Source organism: Ischnura elegans, chromosome 2, assembly GCF_921293095.1.
Source record: "Ischnura elegans chromosome 2, ioIscEleg1.1, whole genome shotgun sequence".
Taxonomy (NCBI): Eukaryota; Metazoa; Arthropoda; class Insecta; order Odonata; family Coenagrionidae; genus Ischnura; species Ischnura elegans.
Window position 1 is genome coordinate 34,321,621 of NC_060247.1, and position 23,696 is coordinate 34,345,316.

Consider the following 23,696-nt stretch of genomic DNA (forward strand, 5'->3'; position numbering starts at 1 on the left):
AAGCAGAGCAATATTTTTCTATATGATTGGTTGAATAGCACTACCGTCGATTTCACTTCTTGGAAACACATTCGTACCAACTAATACTCAGATTTACTGAGTGGAAATAGCTTCACCTTAAATATCCTCATCGTGTCATGATATTGGTTTCATAGTAATGTAACACGCCCATTACTTGGAATATTTATTTTAAAACATTATCCTCTGATATTATTTTGGCTCTCCTTTGGTGAATTTCACTTTATACTAAATTTAAAAATCTATCATCTAGCACATCTAGCATCGTAAGATTTATATATAGAATGACCATAACTATTATTATCTTGATTTACTTTTGCTGAATTAATGCTTTATTGAGCGCCAAAATTCTCTTGACACGATTATTGTAATGACTCTAATTAGAATTTCATATCGATATTAAAATGGTCCCGATGTTTTCCTTGATTTTAATGTCAACAGAGGAAACCGTGCAGAGCCATCAGACCCAGTGGCGGATACAGAAAAAACTCAAGGGGGGGGCGCAACATATCTTGAGTTGTCTTTACTTTTATCGTAATAAAAGATGATCAAGTCACAGGCAAAGTATATGAAAATTTTATTTAAAGTGATTATAAACATGTAAAAGACAATGCCATCTTATGATATAAAAAAGTTACAATTGTGGTTTTGCAATGTTCGGCAATACAAGCGGACCCGCAAGGGGGGGCGCGCGCCCCCTGCGCCCCCCATCTGTATCCGCCACTGATCAGACCTCACCATGAGTCCTTTTGTTTCACCATTTAATTTGCATGTACATTAGTTTGGGGACTTTATTTTCCTTCGACTGTTTAACGGCCGTAGATCGTTCAATAACCTATATTGCATGTACCTACCCTTTTCTCGGTAAGCACGGGAAAAGTACGGCGAGAAGTTTTCATCTCTATCTCTAATACGGAATAATGTTATTTACCTTTTAAGACTAAAAGCGTTCTTAATTCACCAAAATCTGTGGGAATAAATGGAAATTTTGCTTTATTAAATGCATTTTTATCTAAAAGATACAAGATACAGTGTCCGGCGTGATGCGGTGGAAATCTTTGATACTCAGCTTATTAAAACAACTTGTCTGTTTCCACACTATTTTATTTTCTCCGACCATGGTTTCGGCAACTTGTGCCATTGTCAAGGTGTCACCTTATGTGTGGATTATTTATCTGATTTGAGGAAATTTCTGCCATAATTATTTAGCATAGGTTCATTGAGTGTGAATAACGGTAAAAATCAAGCACGTTTCACGTTTAAAGTGATTGATTATCGAGTAAGATTTGCCAAATGTTATCGCAAAGAACATATAAAAATATCTCAATGAGTCATGGATAACTCAAAAGCATTATTTGCTATCAATAAATACGTACAATCTCCCTCTTGCATTCTTCCCAAGGTACTTATAGTAAGGGTTTGACTAGTTTCTTGCAAATTTCAAATAGCTTTAATTTTAAATAGGCTTATTAAAAAATGACGTACCTCCGCGTGGTGCGTGCCGCGTTTTGCCCCGACATTAAATGGGTTGGTTCAAAGCAGGGATGCCCCGTAGCGGAGCACCACGTAATTGAACTACTCCGTTCCGACAATGGAACCGGAGCATAGCGGAGCGGAGGAGCGCATATTATTTCGGAGAGAGTGCGAAACAGCCGAGTATCCATTTTCAGGAGATATCTCTTCGGGATTGAAATTGGACCGAGGTTTACTGACCTTGAGACTTATTCTTGTATCGTGGTTTATTTTGAAGGCTAAGAGTGGTACGATAAGGAAGCACTCTCGTATTTATTGGCAATGGCCATGGTTATCTCCGCCGCCCCTAAAAGTGGTTCTATATATCACAGTGGCGGATTCAGATGGGGGGCGCTCGCCCCCCCTTGTGGGACCGCCCGTATTTCCAAACATTGCAGAACCACAATTGTAACTTTTTTATATCATAATATGGCATTGCCTTGTATTTTTACACAATCAATTTAATTTAAAACTTCTTAAACTTTTCGTGTGACTGGATTATTTTTTATTACGATAAAAGTAAAGGTAACTCAAGGTACCTTTTGCGCTCCCCCCCCCTTGAATTTTATCTGAATCCGCTACTGACATATCACCGCTCTCCAGCGGGCTTATGTGGCCCCATTGCGGTCTTACAATTTTTAATCGTACGATGGTTTTGCTGAACGTGCTTTCTTACTTTGCCCCTATACACTGAATGCGTGAATTTCATCCGCTTGGGACTGACAAAGTCCGGCGTATTACTATATTACTCCGGCTCTACTCACATAGCAAAACCAACTTACTGGTTATATCACAAGTTGAGCTGCAATAAATTCGTCATTCAACTCGTGATACAATTGATAGATGATACGTGATATAGGTTGCTTTGGTAGTAAGTGTAGCTTACTGTGGTAGTAAGGACTTCGTTCTTCACAGGCGTGTGCAATTCAATTACTCAACGTAAAGGGGCAGTTCCTTTCCGTCTACCATCTCGCAATTGCACAATTTTTGATTGGGATGTCTTAGGGCTTCATCCAATATTTGAACCTAGAACTCCTAAGTCTGCAACCAAGCGCTCTACCCACTAGGCTACCACGCTGCCCTTACACATTGGTAATCATCTTAAGCAATTTTCCAGAAGTCATATTAGTAACGTGGTATTTTCAGAGTCGTTCCTGGTATGCACGATGACCGATATTTTGGAATTTTATTTGGTATACGGATGCTTTAACAATGAATGACCTAATTTTTAAAAGTGTATTCTATTATTTTTTCTATCTATGGTAATATTTCCGCATGTTTCTTGAACCTTCAAACGTGGCATAAACTTGCTAGGAAATTAATTGAATAGGTATTTCATACTTTATTGCTATTTGTTCGTCATATATATTCGGAAAATAGAACCGTAGAAATCGATTGCGAGAGATTTACGCATATGTATTTGCACATTCAATAGTAAGTCTGAAGACGTCGATTGTAAACAGAACATAACAGAAAACTTACTAACAAGCGAATTCCACTATTCATTACGACGCGTTGCGGGCCTAAGTTATAAAACATTTTATGTTGGAAATATCTTTCGAGCACGGAATATTTTCCCAATATTCTGTAAAAGTGTTCCCCCTGGTCGCTCATATGTTACTGTGGTAGCTTCTTGATTTTTCATTTGATATACCACTTTTATTTTTTCTGTTTCAGACTAATTTTGTCTCTCCCTATTGAAGTACTTAAAAAGTTCCAAGCGAGAACATTCGAATTTTTTAAAATGTTAATATATTTGAGTTCGTGATGTAGAAGGTTTCCATTTTCCTCTACAGTTTTGTTTTCAAGCGTATTTTAAATGGATTTGATAACTTTAATTCGCGAGCCTCGGTACTAATCATACTCGGTAGCCTCGCACATTGTCCTTCTCAGTTTTGCTTATCCGACCGCGTTCAAGGATCAACCATCTCTCTCTCTCTTCCAGAACGCTTTTCCTCACGTCCCGTCCCTTCGGCAGATTCGCCACACCTGTCCACTTCTTCTTCCCCCAATCCCCCTCAAACCTCTTCCCAGTAATCTCCACCCCTACCGCTCTCTAAAGAAATACGGATTCGATCCTATAGCACTCTTCCCCAAACAGCTCGCCTCCCCCACCCGCGTTAGTGAGCATATCCTTCGGCTGGCGGGCCATCGAATGCGGCCAAGGAGTTGGAAGGATATCTTGCGCTCTAACCCCTGAGATCTCCCCTAACCGAAATCGAAATGGAGGGAATCTGTAGTGGGGGAAGAAGGATGAGGTGGAGAGGGAAGCTTTTTACGGAGGATTGGAGGAGGGTGTGAATGAATAAACGCCTCCGATTCGGAACAAACCTTGATATTTCTCCTTCTGCCTTCTCAATGAAACAAATTGCCTATCTCATTGGGGTTTCTTCTCTCAACTGTAGTTCCACAGAGCCTTCTAGTTTCCTCAGAGATGGATAGATAGGCGGTCTACTTTTCACATTGTGTATAACATTGACCAAATATTGTGAAACAAATCTATAATGTGTTATTATTAAAGTAAACTATCAGTAAAGCTTATCAACAAAATTATTTACACATGGAATTATAATTTCAAAACTCTTAAGCAGATATTCATGCCAGTTTTAGGTGTGAAATTAATTAATAGCTCATTTCTCTCTACCTGAAAATATTACACCAGTATCCCCCATTCATCAGTCATCTCTCCCTGCGACCTCCTTTATTTTATTTGTTTGATGACCCCTTAAGAAAGGTTTCTCTGTATATTGAAGCCAAGGGTTCCTCATGACCAAATCTCCAAATCAGGGCATTCGCCCTTGCATTTGCAAGATTAGAAATTTTTGGAGTGGCATACGTGCAGCGGCACAGTTCCTTCAAAATATAATTGACTTGGATTTGATATAATGCGGTACGACTTTTCAGTTCATGCTTCGAAATAGCCAAATCTTCAGGGCTCATTTTTAAATGGCATAACAGGCATTCACTCCTATTATCTGTGAAGTAAGCGGTGACAATGCCCCAAAGAAGGAAATTTCTCCTCCCCCGCTATTCCCTAAATTTCTATTGGAATTCCCATTAATCCAACTTTGCATCAGCATTAACAATTTTTTAAAACAAATCATTTACAAAACAAAAATTTTTATAACGATTCATTGACTAACTATTTCATTTTTTTATTCAGTGATAAAATTTTACATAATTATGTTTCTTATAAAATATTTTTAATATGGCCTTTGGCTTCGCTTTAAAATAAATCGAATTCGTACGACGCTTCCTAGAAATTTTCAGCGAGTTCGAATGAAATATTTTCCATGAATGAGTACCTTACCTTTCCTCACCAAGTTTCTTTCATGGGTCGTCAATGTCAAATATAAATATGATGAAGATATTATTCAAGGAATATCCGCGTACTAGCCATCGCCGTACATATATGAAGTCACCCGTAAGTGCACTTTAAGTGCGAAAAATTCCACCGAGGAAATATCATTAGCCTTGTTTCGAAAAATTGTCGTAGTATATCATAACTGAGGAAAATAACCCATTATTTTTTGTACGAATAAGACATTCTTGGAACTCTACCTCCTCGGTCCTGCCGTATTGTATATAAAAAATCGATGTTTGAATTTTTTCCCGCTTGACTAAGTGAAATCTCGTTATTTACGCTATTTCAGTACTTCCTGACCAATATATACAGAAGTCATACTGACCAATTCATACAGTATCATATAGAAGTATGACTCACAAAAATCGCTAGTTCTGTATTATTAACATCATATTAACCAGAAAATATGTTATTCAGTTAAAAAATAACGGTGGATGTGTTCCGGGACTGAGGAGGTTAATGCGAGAAGTGTGAATTTTTCGCGGTCCTCAATCTCCTCTTTCGTGCATAAACCATCCCACGAGGCCATAACGCGCATGGATCAAACCATACGTTAGAGGATATTGATACTCCCATTGAGATGAAAGGAGTATTGTGGCCTCCAATGCAGCCTGAACCTTGGAGGAATTCACCTCTTACCTGAAAACGACACAAAAAGATGGCGGAACTTTGACCACGCTAAAAACTCGAAAAAAGCGCCTCAAGTACGTATATTCCAACCTCCTTGAGTTATATTTATTATGAGTCATTTTAGCCGACGTTTCGAGCTCCGACTCAGGGCTCATCCTTAGGGCTGCTGACTGTCGTTTATTTATTTTTTGGTTACTAAATCACATTTTTACTATTAATTTGGTGTATCAAACTATAATAAATTTACTAAAAAGCATAATGTCCGTTACTTTATCGCAGCTATATATTTTTATGAATGTCGTGGTTATAGTAACTGAGGAGAATCGCTACGGGAATCCTATTAATGCATGCATAGAGGATAATCTTGGAACTTGATGTCAAGAGCGCGAACTTTTCGTTACCCTCCAACTCCTACCCCCACATAAACAATCTGTCCTCATCATAAAACGTATGGCCCAAAACATGCGTAAGGGGAGAAGGATACTTCAGTCGGGAGGGGAGGAGTCAGGCACGTGTGTCCGAAGGGGCGAGACTAGTTTGAAGGGGGTGGGGGTTGTGTGAGAGGGGCGCCGTCCACGGGATGGTTTCCGAGGGGGAAGGGCTGGGAGTGGGGAATTGGAAGGGGGAGGAGGAGAAACCACGGCTGTGGCCGCTTCCTCCAGGGCCACTGCTCTTCGAGCGTCGAGTCGGGCGCTTGCCAAATATCCCGGCGGACGGGCCACGGGCAGGGAGCCGCCAACGCCTTTGCCAGAAGACCCCTGGCGCCTTCCTCCGCGTCGTCCAGAAGGGGAGGTGAGAGGAGCTTAGCCGTCTACTTTGCTTCAGCTTTAAATTTCTTTCTTTTTCGTCTCCCTTCTTCTTCTTCTTCGTCTCCTTCGCCATCACCTTCCACGGAGTGGGAGAGGTTCGTGTCTTCTTCGTGGGAGGAGAAAAGCTCGCCCGCCAAAACGTCATTCTTTCTTCTGGATAGAGGTAGAGTTTACACGTCCGGGGGATCCCCCGTTCCGTCTCCGATCCCTGGCATAAATTCCGCGCTCCAAAATTGTGGAAGATGCGATGCTATTTTGCTCTAAACGGATTGTTTTTCTCCGAAACAGTCTCTGCGAAATCACTCCTTAAAGCTTAAGCCGCGGCCTCTTCAGGCTACCGTTCCCAAGGGTCTATCCAGTTGTGTGTGACAAGGGCAGGACTTTGACTTTAAAAAATATTTGACTCGTTTAGAATGGCTTTTGTGGAATTCAGTTTATTACTCCATAGTGAATTTCATCCCTTGATTTATTTTTTGCATGTTCAGGTGTCTTTGCAAAGTTATTTTTCAATCCATGATAAAAAGAAGAACACAATGGTTATTTCCACACTTTTAATGTCACAACTCAGCAACCAACCATGGTTTCAACACGTAAGTGTCATTTCCAAGGTGAAAAATCCAGTACTCTCTCGGTATATATACCCAGGCCAAGGTAGGAGGTGGGGGCATATGGAATTAGGTGTGGGGGAGGTTAGGGGAAACGGTTTTGGTGAACAAGTGAGTGAAGGACGAAAACATACATCGAGTGGATTGGAGTGAAGGTCAGGGTTTTGACGTCATGGGGATGCATTTTAACAAAGGAGAGTCAGTACAAAATAGAACGTCATTACAAAGTCCATCCGGGCTATTGGCAATTTCGAATTTTTCCATAAAATCTAGTTTAAGCCCTTTGTCAATGCAATGTAAAATATGTTTGTCAAAATTGCTAAAATGGTTACAGAGGCATAAATGATTAGCGAAACAAGATTTCCCGTCATTGTATATAAAACTTCTTCTATGTTCCTTCACTCTGTCTTTGAACCTTCTTCCAGTCTGACCAACATAACAAATTCCACAATCGTCACATTTTAATTTATGTACTCCACTTTTGTCCATTCAATTATATTTGTCCTTAGAATTAAATAAAATCTTGTCAAGTGTCATAGGGTTATAAAATGATACATTGCAATTATTTTTAGGGAAGGCACTCTGGAGTTTATTGGAAATGTTTCTAATGAACGGTAGTTTGACCCAGCGGGTGATTTTTGCCGGGACCATACACAGTGATGTCAGTAACTTTGTGGATCTTTTAGAGCGATAGCCTTTAAGCATCTTGTCTAAACACACGGTATTGAAGCCATTTCTTCCTGCTACCATTACCATTGTGTTCTTCTTTTTATCGTGGATATAAAGAACTTCCGCAAAATCGAGCCGGATACGATTTTATACGTTATTTTTCAATAATTCTGTTTGGAAAATATCTCTCCCATTGATGAAGTCTTCTCAGGAAATCAGCCGGGTCGGGATGGACATTGCTGTCAACGTTTCGACGGCCTTCTCTGCCATCGTCATCAGTGTCAGGTCAGGTCATTCGCCCTGATGACGATGGCAGAGAAGGCCGTCGAAACGTTGGCAGCAATGCCCATCCTGACCCGGCTAATTTCCCGAGAAGACTTCATCAGCAAGATTTGCCGGGAAAGCACCAAATCCTTCCTCTCTCCCATTTATTTGATTTTTATTTCTCGATACGGTGTGCGATATGTTACAATAGATAGTGAAAAATACCAAAACCTCGTTTAATCCTGTTCTGGATTTGTATTATAATGTAGCTAGTAAGTACTAGAGCGTGATGGATAAGCTTCCGCGTACAGCAGACCATAGTATTAAGCTCACCGACGCACGATGCATCTTCTATTGGTGTTTGGTTCTTTTTTACTAGTGTGCCCTTTTTTAAAACATTTGGGTATCGGGTTGGTGCGGTACCTAGCGTGACTTCTTATTACAAGGGCTCGAGATCGACCTTACGTAAGTCTCTAACAAAAACAGTGGCTATGGGGAATTTCTTTATCTTGACGCAAGGGTTTTTCATTATTTTTGTCTAGAAGTACCGTGTGGGATAGTACTGATCGATTTCGGTGGAAATCAATTGAATCCGCATAAAAATCTCATATATATTGTAAAAAAAAGGGTGAAGCCTCTCGGAGTTGCTTATTATTACCGTCAAAACTAGTGAACTTTTGGCGGGTTATTCAGGTACCTCAATAATAAACAAGTGTAATTAGGCATACCTATATGATTAATTCAAGTTTCGGCTTATTTTCTGAGTTTATTTGATAAATGGTACTTAGGATTTTTTCTCAAATGGAATCAAAAGTGAAAAGAATCTTCTCCTTGAAATAAACTAATATGGCTAAAGAGGCTAATAAAAGCAGCAAGCAAATAAAATAGAAAAAAAATGCTGGTTTGGAATCAGTATTCATCATTGTAAGGGGTTAGTGTTTTTACCTGCACTTTGCTTAACAATCCAGTCAGTTAGGTTATCTAAATTCTAATGTCTAATTTATGGGGAACAAAAATTTGTTGATTTCTTAATGTTTCGTATTCGATACTATTAACGCTTCAACCAAGGCATTGTATCGCGTTGGAATCTTTTTTAAACGGCTACTGTATTTCAGCCTAGAGCCTCCCTGTTAAGTACTTGCGTGAGCATTGTCGGCTAATCGTCTGAGGGGCTTCGTACGTTGCCTTTGTGGTCGTGAGTTATTCTTGGCTTCGGTTCTTTACGAGGGACGCGGTTAGGGTGTCCATAACCTACCTCCATCGCAGAGAACAGATCGGTCTCGTCTGTCATTCATTCTTCCTTTGCATCGCCTGTTGTTTTCTCTTTCTGTCCCGGTCGATTAGGTCTCTTAATCTTGGCGGGAATATACATATTAGAAGTGAATCACATACTTTATTTATCCGCCCTTTCATTATTACATATATCCACCAAAGTTCCACTGTGCTATAGGATCTATAGATGATCTGATATCCTTGACTACTCTACACGGTACAGATACATCGAATGTTTTGCACCGGTACTTTTGAGTTATCACCCTGCAGCTTTAGTGTAGCGTGTCAATGTAAAATTGTTTGCGCGATGAGAAAAGGGACTGTATTATTTTGACATCTAATCAAAAACCTGCTTTAAAACTTAATTAATAACTAATATACTGAAATCAATTCAAGATAAAATAGGATATGGAAGAAAGACACGGTTTCCGGCGTTTTTCTGTGAAATAGTCAATATTTAACATAACGAAATCATTCAGTCTTATTTCCACACTCTTTTATTTCACCCGACGCAAGTTTTAGCCTACCTTAGCGATACAACAGATTCAGTTTATTTTTCCTCATATTCTTCAGCTTATGGCTCTAAATGTATTGTGGAATCCTTAATTCCAGAGCAGCATATTTTTCATGGGACCACTTTAATTATAACTGGCTCCCTGATTGTATTTCCTCAAAATCGCTATATATGAAAGGAGTTTCATGGTGTCAAGTCCTCCGCACTCTGATCGCGAGAACATCAACCATCAGATTCCGTTGCCGCCTCATATAATGTTCCTCATATAATGTGACTCCAGTGTGTTCAAGATTGAGTAACCATCGATTTTTATGACGAAAAAGTAGTTCCTATGAAAAAAAGGCTTGAGTACGTTAAATAATATCTTTAAGGTCAGTGAGTGGGTTTCTTTAACTTATAATTATTAATGCCTTAATTTTGCTGATTATGATTCATGAGCAATGCTTCAAATGTCGAGAATCATTGGAGGCATAGATTCGCGTCGAGGGTATGGTTCAATAATTTTTTTCGAATCACTCTTTTCAGGCCTTTCGCACACTCGAACCACGTTAGCGAAAGCATTTGAGCAAGCTTATAACAAATAAATGGACATTAAGATAAGAGGACCTCAATTTAATGAAAAGAAATTGGTTTTACTTCAATATGTGTGTAATAATCATTCAGAAATCAATCGGAAAAAGTTTTAAAATTCCTTTAAATTATAATTTAGCGGAGCAAAAATTTTTCCGTATTACTTCATTAAAGAGGAATATACCGTAGAGAAATAAAAGTTGAAAGCATGCAGATGGAAGAGGGTAAAATCGACCGTAAATATGACATCATATTGCGGAAGCACAGTTTCCTGAGGTTATCAGTTTTCGAATTTTCAGGAATTCCATCATGGTGAAACACTTTTGGGAATGCTACTTCACAACTACACCCTTCTTCTTAGCCATCTGCCTCTTTGATATTTTATCGCGAGCCTTAGTTCCCCACCGAATGCGCGATTCTCAAAAGAAAAGCCCTCTTCACAAACGAAGACAAGCGTACGCCATCATAATATAATTGGTAAGTATCTCCAGACGAGAATGTAGTTTCTAGTGCCAGGAAATATTCATCCTCCTTGAACTGTGGTGGGGAAAGCAGAGTTCATTTTTCAGTAAGTTTTTCCTTCGCTAAATCTCAAGCCAATGGTTTTATACTCAGCGCGGTAAAACTGGTCGCGTGTCATGTACGAGTAGTAACAAAAACTCCTAGGAGAAAAATAAAAAATAAGACTTCGTCGCAAAAAAATAAAATCTAAAAGTATAGATATTAATTTTGATAATATAACTTGGATAAATTTAGAGAAACTTGTAAACTGGTTCGAAAATACCGTGAAATGGGGCTCAAATTGAAGAGCAGATTCGATATACATTAGTTAAACTACTAAATAAGTTGAATGTTTTAAATAAAAAAAAATTGCGAGAAATGAAGCCGTGAATTTCCAGAGAAATTTCAAGATATTTATTTTAAGATAATAGTAAGTGAAATACAATCAGAGAGAGGTATTAGAATAAAATAACGTCAAAATTTGAACCCAAAAACTCCAAAATATCACCCTGGGCATATTAAATAACATTGGTTGCGGAAGACTGGTGATTGAACTCATGGTAAATAGTGAGCAAGCGCGCAAGAACCGAAAGTTAACATTTAAAATGATACTTTCTTTCATTAATCTTTCTGATTAACACTATCTCATTGGTGGAGGTCTTTTTTTATTAAATGCCTACGAGATGAGTACGGTCACCATATAGCATTTCTTCCTGTATAAAATTGGTCAATAAAATATCTCGAGAATCGTGGAGAAAATGCAAGGGAACCAAGGAAGTTTGATTTTTATAGAAGCATCTGATAATGCAAACTCATGAAATTTGCCATGAAAACGAAATAACATTTTATATTGGGTGCACTGAATATTATTTAATCAGATTAATGCACGATACGGCGTAGTAAATTAAAATGAAGGGTAATTTCACATTTAGTCAGAACCTATCTGAATATGCGGGTAAGAATTAATTCTTTTCTTGTAGTCAGTGATGATAGAGGGCCACATGTGAATGTTCATTTATCCATTTTTGTCTTTACAAGAGCTAAATTAATAATAGTACAGCATGAAACATTCCTTTTTTATTTTGCTATTTCCTGATGCCTTTTGCTCTTTAATCTAAATATGTACTCCAGCAAAAAAATATTATAAATTAATTATTAATTATTTTTATTATCACATAAAAATGATGTATTAAAAATATTGTAATTATTCGCTGAAAGCCAGATTGGGTTATTATTTTATTAAAAAGAGATATTAGCAAAAAACATGGTTTTAGGATTCCGATGCGGAGGTGGTTAGTGATCGATGGGCATGAAAATATTTCCTACTAATTATAAAACAAATTGAAATATATTAAAAATCGTGTCTTTGTATAAATTACAGAGTAAAATCTAATTTTATCCTTAGTTGTAGTGATGTTGGCATTTGTAATTTTATTATTTGTTTAGTAAACCCTCGTATAAAAACGGCCGCGGTGAACCTTTAAAATTCCAAGGTATAGGATTAAACAATGCACGAACGCCTACGATCCTTATAGAAAAATCCTATACCCAGGCAGGTGTCAAAGTCACGGCTTTCAGCATTCTAGGCGGATTATAGATTTCATTTCATATATCTTATTCACCATTTGCTTGTAAAATTACTGATTTCTGAGAATGTTTTACCGTTTTGAAACGTGCATATGCAAAAAGTCATTTTAATCGTACTTTGAGAATAATCCTTTCTAAGTTGCAATGACCTTGATCATGAAGTATAGGATTTTTTACGTGCACCTAATATCAACTGTCTGGAACCCTAAACACAAAGTCAGTGAAATTGTAACTTAATTCTCAAGTGATTTTAATTTAGCGTTAAAATTATATGAACAGACTGAAGATATTTCTTCGAGTAATACAGAAATTCGAGAAGTTGTCGCGATGAATGATCTTTTGTCGCAGATATAAATTTCATGTTTTAAAAATCTATAAAATCCATATTCTTTGCCATTTGCATTCGGCGTCTGTATATATTTTCTTGCATTCTTGTTTTCCGATGATATTAAACAATTCTCAGTTTTTTCTCTTTCGATTTCATTTAGTAATAGGATAAAATAATTGAACGAGTCCAAACTTTCCAAGCACATTCTTTTGTTTATTTCTCCTCCTTTCATGGATTGATTCAATCCCACAATGTATGGAGTGTTTCCAAGAGTGGAAAATTTTCCCCCTCAGCCGAGAGGCGTCATACTTGAAGCGGCATCCTCATGTTGCTCTGAGATATGGAGCCGGAAGAGGAGAGTGTTCCGTCTATTTATAGGCAGGACTGACTCTTGTGAGGCCCAGAGGCAGCTTGTGAGCCGTGAAACCAATGGACTGCCATGCTAACGAACGATATATATTGCTGAAGTAGTATCCCCGCGCCGCACCCTTTTTCCAACGCTATGTATCCACTTCGATGGAATGAATCCAAATGGAAGGGTGTTCACGAAATGCCTTGACAATTAGACTGACTACTCGAAGGGCTAGGGGAGCCTTTCTTTCTGATTCCTAGTTTGGGATGGCCGATTTTATTTATGATATGACTCAAATATTATGAATGTTTTTGGGATTTCTCAGGATGTCAGATTTTAATGTCTGTACTGCAAAATTTTCCTTTGAAACTGAATCTCCAAGACCGTTTTGAGAAGGAAATGTGTGCGATTTACGATCATTTTTATATATTTCACATTTTTTGCCATAAAAAATGCCTTTAAGTGCCACTAAATTATTTTTTTGGAATATAGAAATAGATATGCTGAAATCATAAAATACAAGTTTCGATCGATTTCGAGATGTAGTAGTTGTTGAAAGCTATTCAGCAATTACTATACAACTATTATTATGCAATAATTGTTTTTGAATCCTCAAAAAATGGTTTGAATCAAGTTCATATATATTTAATGTTTCAGTTTTTATGTTAACCAAAAAGGTATGACTCTATTTCAATTGGGTGGAGATAATGCAATCATATGATCCAAGGTATGATTTAGCAAATATTAAAAAATATAAAAATGATAAATCGTTCACATTTGTTTCTCAAAAAGGTCTTGGAGTTTTCAGTATCAGAGGAGTAATTTCACCTAAATACAGAGATTAAAATCTGATATCCTGAAAGTCAATATTTTGTTGCATGGTGAAGTGATATTTTGAATAACATGTCCAAAAAATATTTGGCATAATTATTTCTCTCAAATAACTAGGTTGAACATTGAAATGGTTTGGAATGAATAAGTTAAAAGGCAAATCCTAGGAAACCAAACGTCACTTCTAAAATATGTGTATAAGGGAATTAAAATTTACAGGGTCTCCGGTCATGATATTGGCAGCATGATTTCAGAGCATCCAACGGTGTGGAAATAAAACAGCATAATTTCAGTGATATCGTTACATAATTGTCAATTTCCTCGTAGTGAATTTTTTCCGAGATTTTATAATGTTGGCAAAATACCATTACTTTTCCGGATTTCCTAGGTCAGAAAATTCTGACCACCTCATTCATTGCGTATGTTTTCCTAATAATCCATATCTACGGAATGACAGTTTTTTCTTTGATTTTTACGCTTTAATGTTGTGGAAGTATATTTTAAAATTGATATGCATGAAAAATGCACTTTTTCAGCTCTAACATTATAATCATGATTTTGTTGTCTTATCCACCATGTTATTTCTAAAGAGAATTTCTCAATGATGAATGCTTTACTCTCATCTATCGATAAAATATAACAGTTATCATAATTTAATCTGTTATAATCTTATTTGTTATATTTTAACATTTGTATGCGTACTTGTGGAATGCTTTGGATGAATTTGGCAGCCGTTAGTTGGGGCAAAGTGAAAAGTCCCCCGATGTGTCCCGATTACGTGGAATGTACTCCATTCACTAAATAAACTGGCCGAAATGCACAGCTGCATTTGAAACTTCCGAGTGTAATTCTCATTTAATTAGAAATCATGAAATACAAGTTTCGATCGGTTCCGAGATGGAGAACTTGTGGAAAGTTATTTAGTAATTATTAAACATTAATATTTTTTTTTAATAATTAAAAATGAGATTGAATAAAGTTTATAGATATTTAATCCATTATTTTTTAAGTTAACCAAAAAGTATGTCTCGTTGCAATTAAATGGAGATAATACAATAATATGATCCAAGCTGCATGATGATGCATTTCTTTAAAAAAGTATATAAAAATGATCATAAATCGTACACATATTTTTCTCAAAACGGTCTTGGAGTTTTCAGTTTCAGAGGAATATTTTCACATACCTATAATATTCATTTTAACGTCCAAGGTGACAAGGGGCCGTGGCCCTTCTTGCTAGGCCTCCATCCGGAAGGATCGACCCCCGAGCAGAGCAAGGCGCAGCCCTGGAACGCTGCGGAAGAGATTCCCCTCCGCCCTTCCCGCCCCACCCCGCTCCGCACCCCAGCCATTCCCCCCTTTCCGCACCCGGAGGCCCTCTCCACGAGGACCCGCCATGGACCGCCGAATGTCCCAGTGGAACACACTCACGATGGACTCGTCGCTGCTCAAGTGCTCCGCCATGCACGGCGACGGGAGCGTCTCTTCCTCGAGGAGGAGGCGACCTCGGACGGTAAATTTGCACGACCGGGCGATTTGCTCTCCATCTCTCTTCCTCTCGCCAACCTTTCTACTGGATGGTATTAGACGCTTATTACTAGAGAAAAAAAAATGCTTTATCCTAAATTCAAGAATTTGAGTAGATGATGCAGCTATTCCTCTTCCCAACTCTGAACGAGCTGACATAAGATGAAATCTTTGCTCTGATTGGTAGAAATTAATGATGCAATGTAGAAAATAATGTTGCTTATTTTTTGACTCCCGCTTTTGAGATGTGGAATTCTTAATTTGGCTGGTTTGCGAGATTTTAGGCGATTTTTTCTTTCCTCTTTCCGACGTTTCGCAGGACTGAAAGAACTCGAAACTTTTGCTTTGACTAGTAGAAGTAAATTATGTAATGCAAAAAATAAGCATGCCATTTTTCAAAGTCCATTTGTGAGATGTGGATCTCTCAATGTTGCGTTTTTGAATACAGAAGCAATATTTCTTCTTTCTTCTTCTGCCCTTACAATCTCCGGGATGAAATAAGACGAAGTCTTAACAATGATTTGCATAGAAAAATTTCTCATTTTTTTTAAACGTCGCTTTTTGATGTAGATCACTCTATGCTGTAGCTTAGAATGCAGTTACGAATCTCATTTTCCTCCAATGCCCCAGTTTTCTACGGAGGGAAACGTTTGCTCTCATAGGTAGGGAACAATGATAACTTTAAAAAAACGCAATTTGAGAGATCAATTTGTCAATTCAATGGCTTTTTTTGCTCACCTTTGCACGTTACTGGATATTTATGCACTCTTTCGCTTACACTATTGTTCTTGTCTTCTTGAGTAGTTCCAGCAAGTGGATGAAGTAGACTACTAATTACATATTTCACGTTAGTTTAATAAATGTGAGCTGCTAATCAGCTACAAGCGATATTTTGAAAATATATACTTTGTAAATGTGCTATAATATATAATAAGTGATATTTATGAATCATTTTTCTTATTGACTTGGGCAATCATCGGCTAAATGGACAATGCATGCTAATCTGTTGGAGGACTGATGAGCTATTCTGGGATTCTACACTGAGTGAGTGACTTTAGTACTTCCGACGCTTCAGTTAGCGATCCCTTACTATTGAAGAACAGTACTCACCAAAATGGCTGTTAATTTCAGTGGGTATTGGAAAAATTAAACGGCGATACAAGTTCATATATAAAAAGGAAATCTTAGCCCACTCTTAGCCCTGCTTCTGGCTGGTGAGCAAGCATTCTCTACCTCAAAAAATCTTCTCTTTTCACTAAGTTGTGAAATTATTTCATTTTATCCAGGATAAAATCAATCGAAGGAAATTAAATATTCAAATTTACAGTATATTCTGTACAAAATAAACCACAAAGTGCGTAGATCGGATTGCGGATGGTGGGTCGACCTCTAGTTATAGAGGGTAGCTGCGACATAAGCGAGTTTACTTATCGAAAAAGCCGTCGTGGACAAAGGTGACGGCATTCCAAGGTAGCGTGGTCTCTCCATGGGTAAAATAAGTCTTCTAAATGATACTTCAAGCCTGTGAAGATGCAGTGACTTGGTGACGGAAGGCCGCCAACAATTATGCCTCTCATCAACTGCGGGAGAGGGCAGCAGCTCTCCATATTAGTGAAATTGGAGACCACAGTGATCAGTACGGCGACACTGAAGGCGAGGTAGCATTTGCCTATAGTTTGCGATGTGGTAGCCAAGGTGAAAACGACATATTATTATTCCGAAGAGTCGCAGTTACTAATTTTTTTTAAACTTCAGGCATGATGGAGAAGAATGATGAAGATAAAATGGATCGACCGAGTAAGTAATTATAATGTAAAAAAAGATAAGTCTTCTCAAAGCCTTAAATAGAAGACTTAGCTGGCCACATTATGAGGCATAATAGCCTGAAGAAAACAATCGTCAAGGGTGGAAGGCTGTAACAGGTGGAAGGGAAGAAGGGCTAGTCCCGAAGGGATGGTCCCGAATGAGTTACATAGGACAGGTTACAAAGGATGTAAAAGAGAAGAAATGCGTAGCTATGAAAAGGCTAGGAGATAGGAGAGCAGAATGGAGCTCTGCGTCCAACCAACCTTGGGGTTTTTTGACTTATGTTGATTATGATATTGCCTTAAACAAATGAAATCCTTGAAAGGTGCTTTTTTGTCAAATTTATGTTCTATTCAATGTTTTCAATCCAATTTTTATGCTATCATCCTCTTAAAAACCTGTAGTCTGCGTTATACAAAACATTTGACACATTATTAATACCCAGGAGACACTTTTCCTTGCCCAATTTATAGTGAAAATTTTCGTAAAAATATTGTATAAATCATGCATTTTAGGAAAAGAGGATGGGAAATGGCTGAAAAATCGTTAATTGTTTTTTTGTAAAATACCTTAACTTTGGAAATTACCTTACTTTTGGAAATTGGTTACCTTATTTTTTTAATATTAAGGTTTTTGATAAACTCTTAAAATTCGCAAAAACAATTGCGCATACAATTTTCCGCCTATAGCTTAAAATTTGAGTAATTTCAAAACTCAAACTTATATTTTCCAACTGCCCAGAGAAAAAAATCTTACGACCCGGAGTATTTTCTTTCTATTGCGTAAAATACCTTCATATTCTACAAAAGTGTAGTGAAGAGTACACTTCATTTCTTTCTATGAGCCATTGAAAGGGACCTGGAACTTTGCCATGAATGAGAATCCAGGCTGCAATAATGAATTTCAGATTCTCAGAACTGAAATGTCAAATGAGTTTCATTGAGATGGAGAGAAATACATTGTAAGAATTTTGAGAAAATCGTTCTAAAAATTTTATTTTGTATTAATTTCATTAATGATTAGAAATTAAATATTTTAACCATTATTTTGAACCATCATATATCTTTAGGTCTTTATCTATTGGTCCTCTGGGAAAGAATATGTTTCTTAGAATTAGCTATCTTGGTTATTGCTTCAACTTGACAGACTAATATTACTATCTGGATAAGGTAACTTTAAACCAAAGCATTTAAAAGAGGGTGTTGTAACGGCTTTATAGGTATTCTTTCGTGGTAGTAAAACTGGATTTCAGAGAACACCCTCTCAAAAACTTACTGTTAATTTAGCATGGGGAGATGAAGCTACTCCCATCATTCTCATAGTATAGTGAGGGGGGGGGGGGGCGTTATCTTTTAATTCCCATAATGTATATATCTAGGGATAAAAATCTTGTAGTTTAATCATTGCTTGTGCAATCAAAGACATGTTATATGTGCATATGAGAGCGAACGTGGTAGCCTAATGGGTAAAGCACTTATCTTCAGATATAAGGATTTCGAGTTCAAATACCGGTTAAAGCCTTTGAATACCCTAAATTCAAAATTCTACAAGTGCAAGGTGGTTCAGGGGAACGAACTGGCCCCACTACCCTGGCTGTGTGATATTCACACACTTATCACCACGGTAGAACTCTACCCTCACCTATCCAAACTAACCCTGAGGTTGAATCAATGTGTGAATGATGCTCTTTTGGTGTACTGCCGCTAATGCGTCCAAAAAACACGATAAACAATATGTTTCGAAAATTTATCCATATATTTCACCTCAAGGTATTGAAGTTTGAAGTCACTCCTTCCCAAACAGCTCACTGTTGAATAAATACGGTACCAACGTAACGGCTAACTACGGACAACGGTTTCTCACTTGCATTCACGTTATATTATCACCACCTATTATTCGGACGCTGCCCATCAAGATTAAGTAGATAACTGGCAGGAATACTTATTTTTCTCCTCAATAGCTCTAGGTGCTGTGGTATTTCAGACAATGCAGGAGTGCCATTCACATCACATACATCGTAGATCCCTGGTGTTATGCAACCCGCTATTTATTTACGTTGCGTTGCAGCCTAGTTGCAGGGGCTGTTAGGTTGTAAGTTCACGATAAGGCTATCCAGTTAGCACATATGTATCAGATTATTGAGTATGTTCTAAATGTAATGGTCTGCTAGAGTCAGTCAGATCTACCCGGAATATTGTACCAATAGCTGGCGATGTAGTTCTCCTAACCTGACATGTATAACGTTAAATGTTCCTCGAAATGCTCTCTGTGACACAATAAATACATAGTTTTTGAATCCTTAAAATATTTTGCATTCAATGTTATTGAAGTACTTTCTTCAACTTTACTCCGTTAAATACTAAAAATTTACTAATGTTTAGTTTAAAAGATAAAAAATAGTGATCATTAAAAGATATGAATACATCTTCCTGGCAATGATCACTTCAGGATATGCCCCTATTCATAGATAATCTGAAATCCCATTGATGTTTTCCCATTGCATTCATGTAGTTTTTTCATATTTGTTGGGGTCTTTCTAGGTTGCAAAAAATTTAATTTTCGGTCATGGTGAAGGATCTGTATTTACACTTGTAAATACATGCTGGATTACTTAAGTAAATATTCAGGTTTTCCGGTGAGAATCTAACCAGTTGGTACAGAATTTCAGATTTGTTTTTTTTTATAAAACGTGCTTTTTAAAACGGCCTAGGTGCCAGGAATTGAGATGACGGGTAATTTAATTTTTAGAAAAATACATGAACATATTACCTCAAAATTGGTTCCTAATAATAACTTTAAAAATAACTAGCCAAACGTGAATGATAATAGTAATTCTCTATATAACAGTCCAACGGTTTTACGGAGTAAAATTTGTTCTCTAAATAAAAATCCTTAATTTTATTTAATTTTTTCCACGAGGAGAATTTTCTCATGAAATAAAAATTTGTTATATTTATAAATTCTGTTTGAGTGTTTTTACAGTGCGAAGGTGTTGAGTGAGACTATTTTTTTCTGATGACCCTTGATTAAAGGTATTGAGAGGCTTAAATGTGGATAATTGTATTGGTTTATTTTTTTCTCAAATTTTGGTTCCAATGGCTGTTATTTTTGCATATCAAACAGTCAAAAAAGTTTTAGCTGAGAGAATGCCTCCTTGATAGCTGCGTCAAAGCAGGAATATAATGGCATGTTCATCGGACCTTAGAATCGCTTTTCCTCTACCTGCTACCAGTAGCAATGAGTAAACAATGTGTTCCAGCCAAACTCTTGAGTTAAACCCCTCCGTTTCAACTTTTTTATCATTCCCTTGGATAAGATTTTTCTCTTAAAAAATAAAATCGCCGAGGAAAGAAAACAAAACGTTGGGAGAAATTCTCTGTTCCTTTACCTCTCCGTGGTCTCCTTCCTCCCCGGAGCCTTTGTTCATTTAGGCCTAATTTTGAAAAATGCTGGCCCCAAACCAAAGGCTGATACGACGTCGAGATGGCCAAAGAGGGGAAAGGAGGGGTTTGAAAGATGGGGGGCTTTGTGTGGGGGTAGGGGCGCAGTGGGTGTCTCAGTTGGAAGGGGAGGGAGACGGAGGGGGTGGACGGGCGTAGGGCAGGGGAAATGTGGCGGGAAAGTATGGCGTCAGATACGAGAAAGGGTAAGAAATAGAGTGATGACAGAATACGTGGAAACGAAGGTTAAAGAGAATAGGAATAATTGGTTGATTGTACAGGTGGGGCACCACGTAAAAGGCAAGAATGGTCACACAAACACAACGGGCCTATCTTTACTTAGCTTCGATGACTTTACGGGAACCGAAGAAACAATTAGTCAAGGTTTTTGGATTAGGAGAGTAGTAATGAAAGGCAATTGATCCAAATGTTTTGTTTTTTTACTGACTTAAGATTGAATAAACAGGATTTTTGCCTATAACCTCGAATTAATGAAAATGGAAGATTATATCGGCACTAAATTATTCTCATGGGACAATACTTTAGTACGGCAAACAATTCAAAAGGTTGCAGTGAAGGGATTGCCTATATGATAACAGTGCAATAATAGCTTCCTCATTGGACGCAAAAATCACTTTTCCGCCCACCAGCAAGCAATGAGTCCACATAGTTGACTTTAATTGTCGTTCATTTTGTATGTAAGATATTTAAAAAATGTTTTAAGGTGATTTGGATAAAAATACAATCGATATGAATAAGAAAGTTTGAGGTCACCCATGATCAACCTTTGGGGTGAACTAAATCTGGATGAGGAAGTTATGGAGGCAAGTGTGGTAAAATAGGACTTTTCGAGAAAAGTATAGTTTGGTCCGTGGAAATAAAATTCAATGACGTACCGAGGTATGAAGTAGAAAATTGACTCCATCATCAGCTTATATGGATAATATACCAATTAATACCACGAGGAATCACTTTAATAATGCTTTCATGACGTGATTTCTTGTTGAGATTTATATGTGTAAAAATATGACAGAAAAGGTCGTCTTGTGGAAATTACCGGAAGATTCGGAAAATAAATTGAGAAAGCACAATTATTCCGGAATTTTCCATTCTCCAGGACTCTTTTCTTCGAGAGATTAGAGTTAATCTGAGTTATTGAAATGTTATTTCAAACGAATTCAACGACCTTTAGGCCTCACTTCCCTAAATTAAATACACTTTTTCAAATTGCAACGAAATTAAAAAGATTTTTTCTCACAATTTGTTACTTTGGCGAGGGCAATCATCTACAGAAGTTTTTTTGGGTACAAAGTACGGAAAGTAGCAAGAAATTATATATAATGCAAATAAAAGAATTAGTCGCCCAATCTTTTAGGTGAATAACGAGAAGTAGGCTAGTATTGTGGCTAAAAAGATAGGGAGGTTTTAAGTGAAAGTGAAAAGGAAATACGTTAGGAGTTGCTTTTAAGAGAGTCGAGTGAAAAGTGTGTTAAGCTCTAAGCTTCGGCCGAGCTCCGACTTACTTGAGCGAGTATTAAGACTTGGCGGAGGGTGGTGGTGGGAGAGGGAAGCGAGTTCTGCGCAAGGGAAAAAGGGAAAGCGAAGAGGAGAGGGATTTATGCAAGCCCCATCCCCTCCGAGACGGACTGGGATGCGGGGAAGGGAAGCACCTGGGGATAAGAGGACGAGGGAGGGAGGAATATGTGAGGCAATCGGAGGGGGAATCTTGATAGGAGGAGATGGGGAAGAGGAGGAGAATTACAGAGGGTGGAGGGGGTATATTAGATGGAGTTTATTCCGAGGGCAACTCAGTGGAGGGCCATTATTGCGGGAGGTTTTTTTAGGCGGAGAGCGCACGGAGTGTATCTAATGCAAATAAAAGAATTAGATGGCCAATCTTTCAGATGATAACGAGAAGTAGGCTATAATTGTGGTTAAAAAAGATAAGGAGGTCTAAATAGAAAGTGTAGAGGATTAATTTTAGGAGTTACTTTAACCCATTATAACCCAATTTCGCTTCTAAGTAATATAAAAAATGTATACATTTTCAGCTCTATTCAGGATAGATTTAAACTACGTGTTCTTTTGTGCTGTAAAGTTTAATGTCGAAATATGTAGTTGCTACAATAATTATGATTGAGTAGAGAATTTTCGCAATTTTAAAATGAGAAGTATTGAAATTAAATTTTTCCCAGAGCAGCTCTGGGTTAGAATGAATAAAGGGGGAAGAACTTATGATAGTGGCAGAGATATTGTTACAGATTGGAAGGAAATTCACAATTCTCGTTAAAATTAAATCTGAATTAGGAGTTTATGGGGGTATGTGTAGTAAAATAGGATTTTTTTGTCTCAAGTGCCCATTGAATCCGTTTTCTCAATTAGAAATTTTCTTCGGTTACAGAATACTTATTCATGTGTGTAGAAAAAAACACTGAAACTCTTAAGGTTAAATGACACAACATGAAAATTAAAAAAAATATGAAATGATCTAGCGTTTTAACTTTTTCTTGAAGTATTCCTAAAAAAATTGAAGTGACAGTTGGAAAACGAGAATTTTACTTTGTAATTAGTGAGGAAAAATGTCTTTAATGTAATAGAGAAAAACGTAGCATATTTTATGGGTTTCAAGAGAAATTTTGCGTTGAAAGTTGGCAGTGGAGATACTATATTTATTTTTGCTCCGGGAAAATAAAAAATAACAAGAATTTTTCGCTAAATTAGCTTTAATAGAGCTGATACGTGTTTTTATTAGTTTATTTCGGAAAAAATGTGTCGAAAATTTTTGATACCAGTTTTTATGGGGGTGCAGAATAATTTGGCACTGGGAGTTGACGATAAAGGTGTCAGAATTGTTTTTTTTTTACCAAAATAAAACGAAAAGGAAGAATGTGCCATGGCTTTGGCCGGTGACGGGGATATCCAGCCCTCATTAATTCTGAAAGGCCAGAGCAGGGGTGTGGGGCACCCTGTCCTCCTCTTCCGTCTTTTCCATTGGTGGGGGCCAGTGGTTGGAAGGGGTGGGAGTTGTGGACGGATACCAAGGCGGGGTGGGAAGCAAGGTTTCGGATCGCTTAGGGAGACCATGTCTCAGGAAGGG

The 23,696-nt window shown here is 37.6% G+C and overlaps 1 protein-coding gene across 2 annotated transcripts in view; it reads left to right on the forward strand.

The window, feature by feature from the left end:
* LOC124153593 (F-box/LRR-repeat protein fbxl-1) overlaps positions 1-23,696 on the forward strand; it is a 165,724-nt gene that overhangs the window by 96,012 nt on the left and 46,016 nt on the right. The window contains exon 1 of one of the 2 annotated variants that reach the window (XM_046526867.1): positions 15,072-15,339. The exons of the other annotated variant lie outside the window; for it this stretch is intronic. Within the exon in view, the coding sequence (XP_046382823.1) occupies positions 15,223-15,339 (117 nt within the window). The 5' untranslated portion in view covers positions 15,072-15,222. Of the gene's footprint in view, positions 1-15,071; positions 15,340-23,696 lie in introns of those variants that run through there. 2 annotated transcript variants of the gene reach the window in all.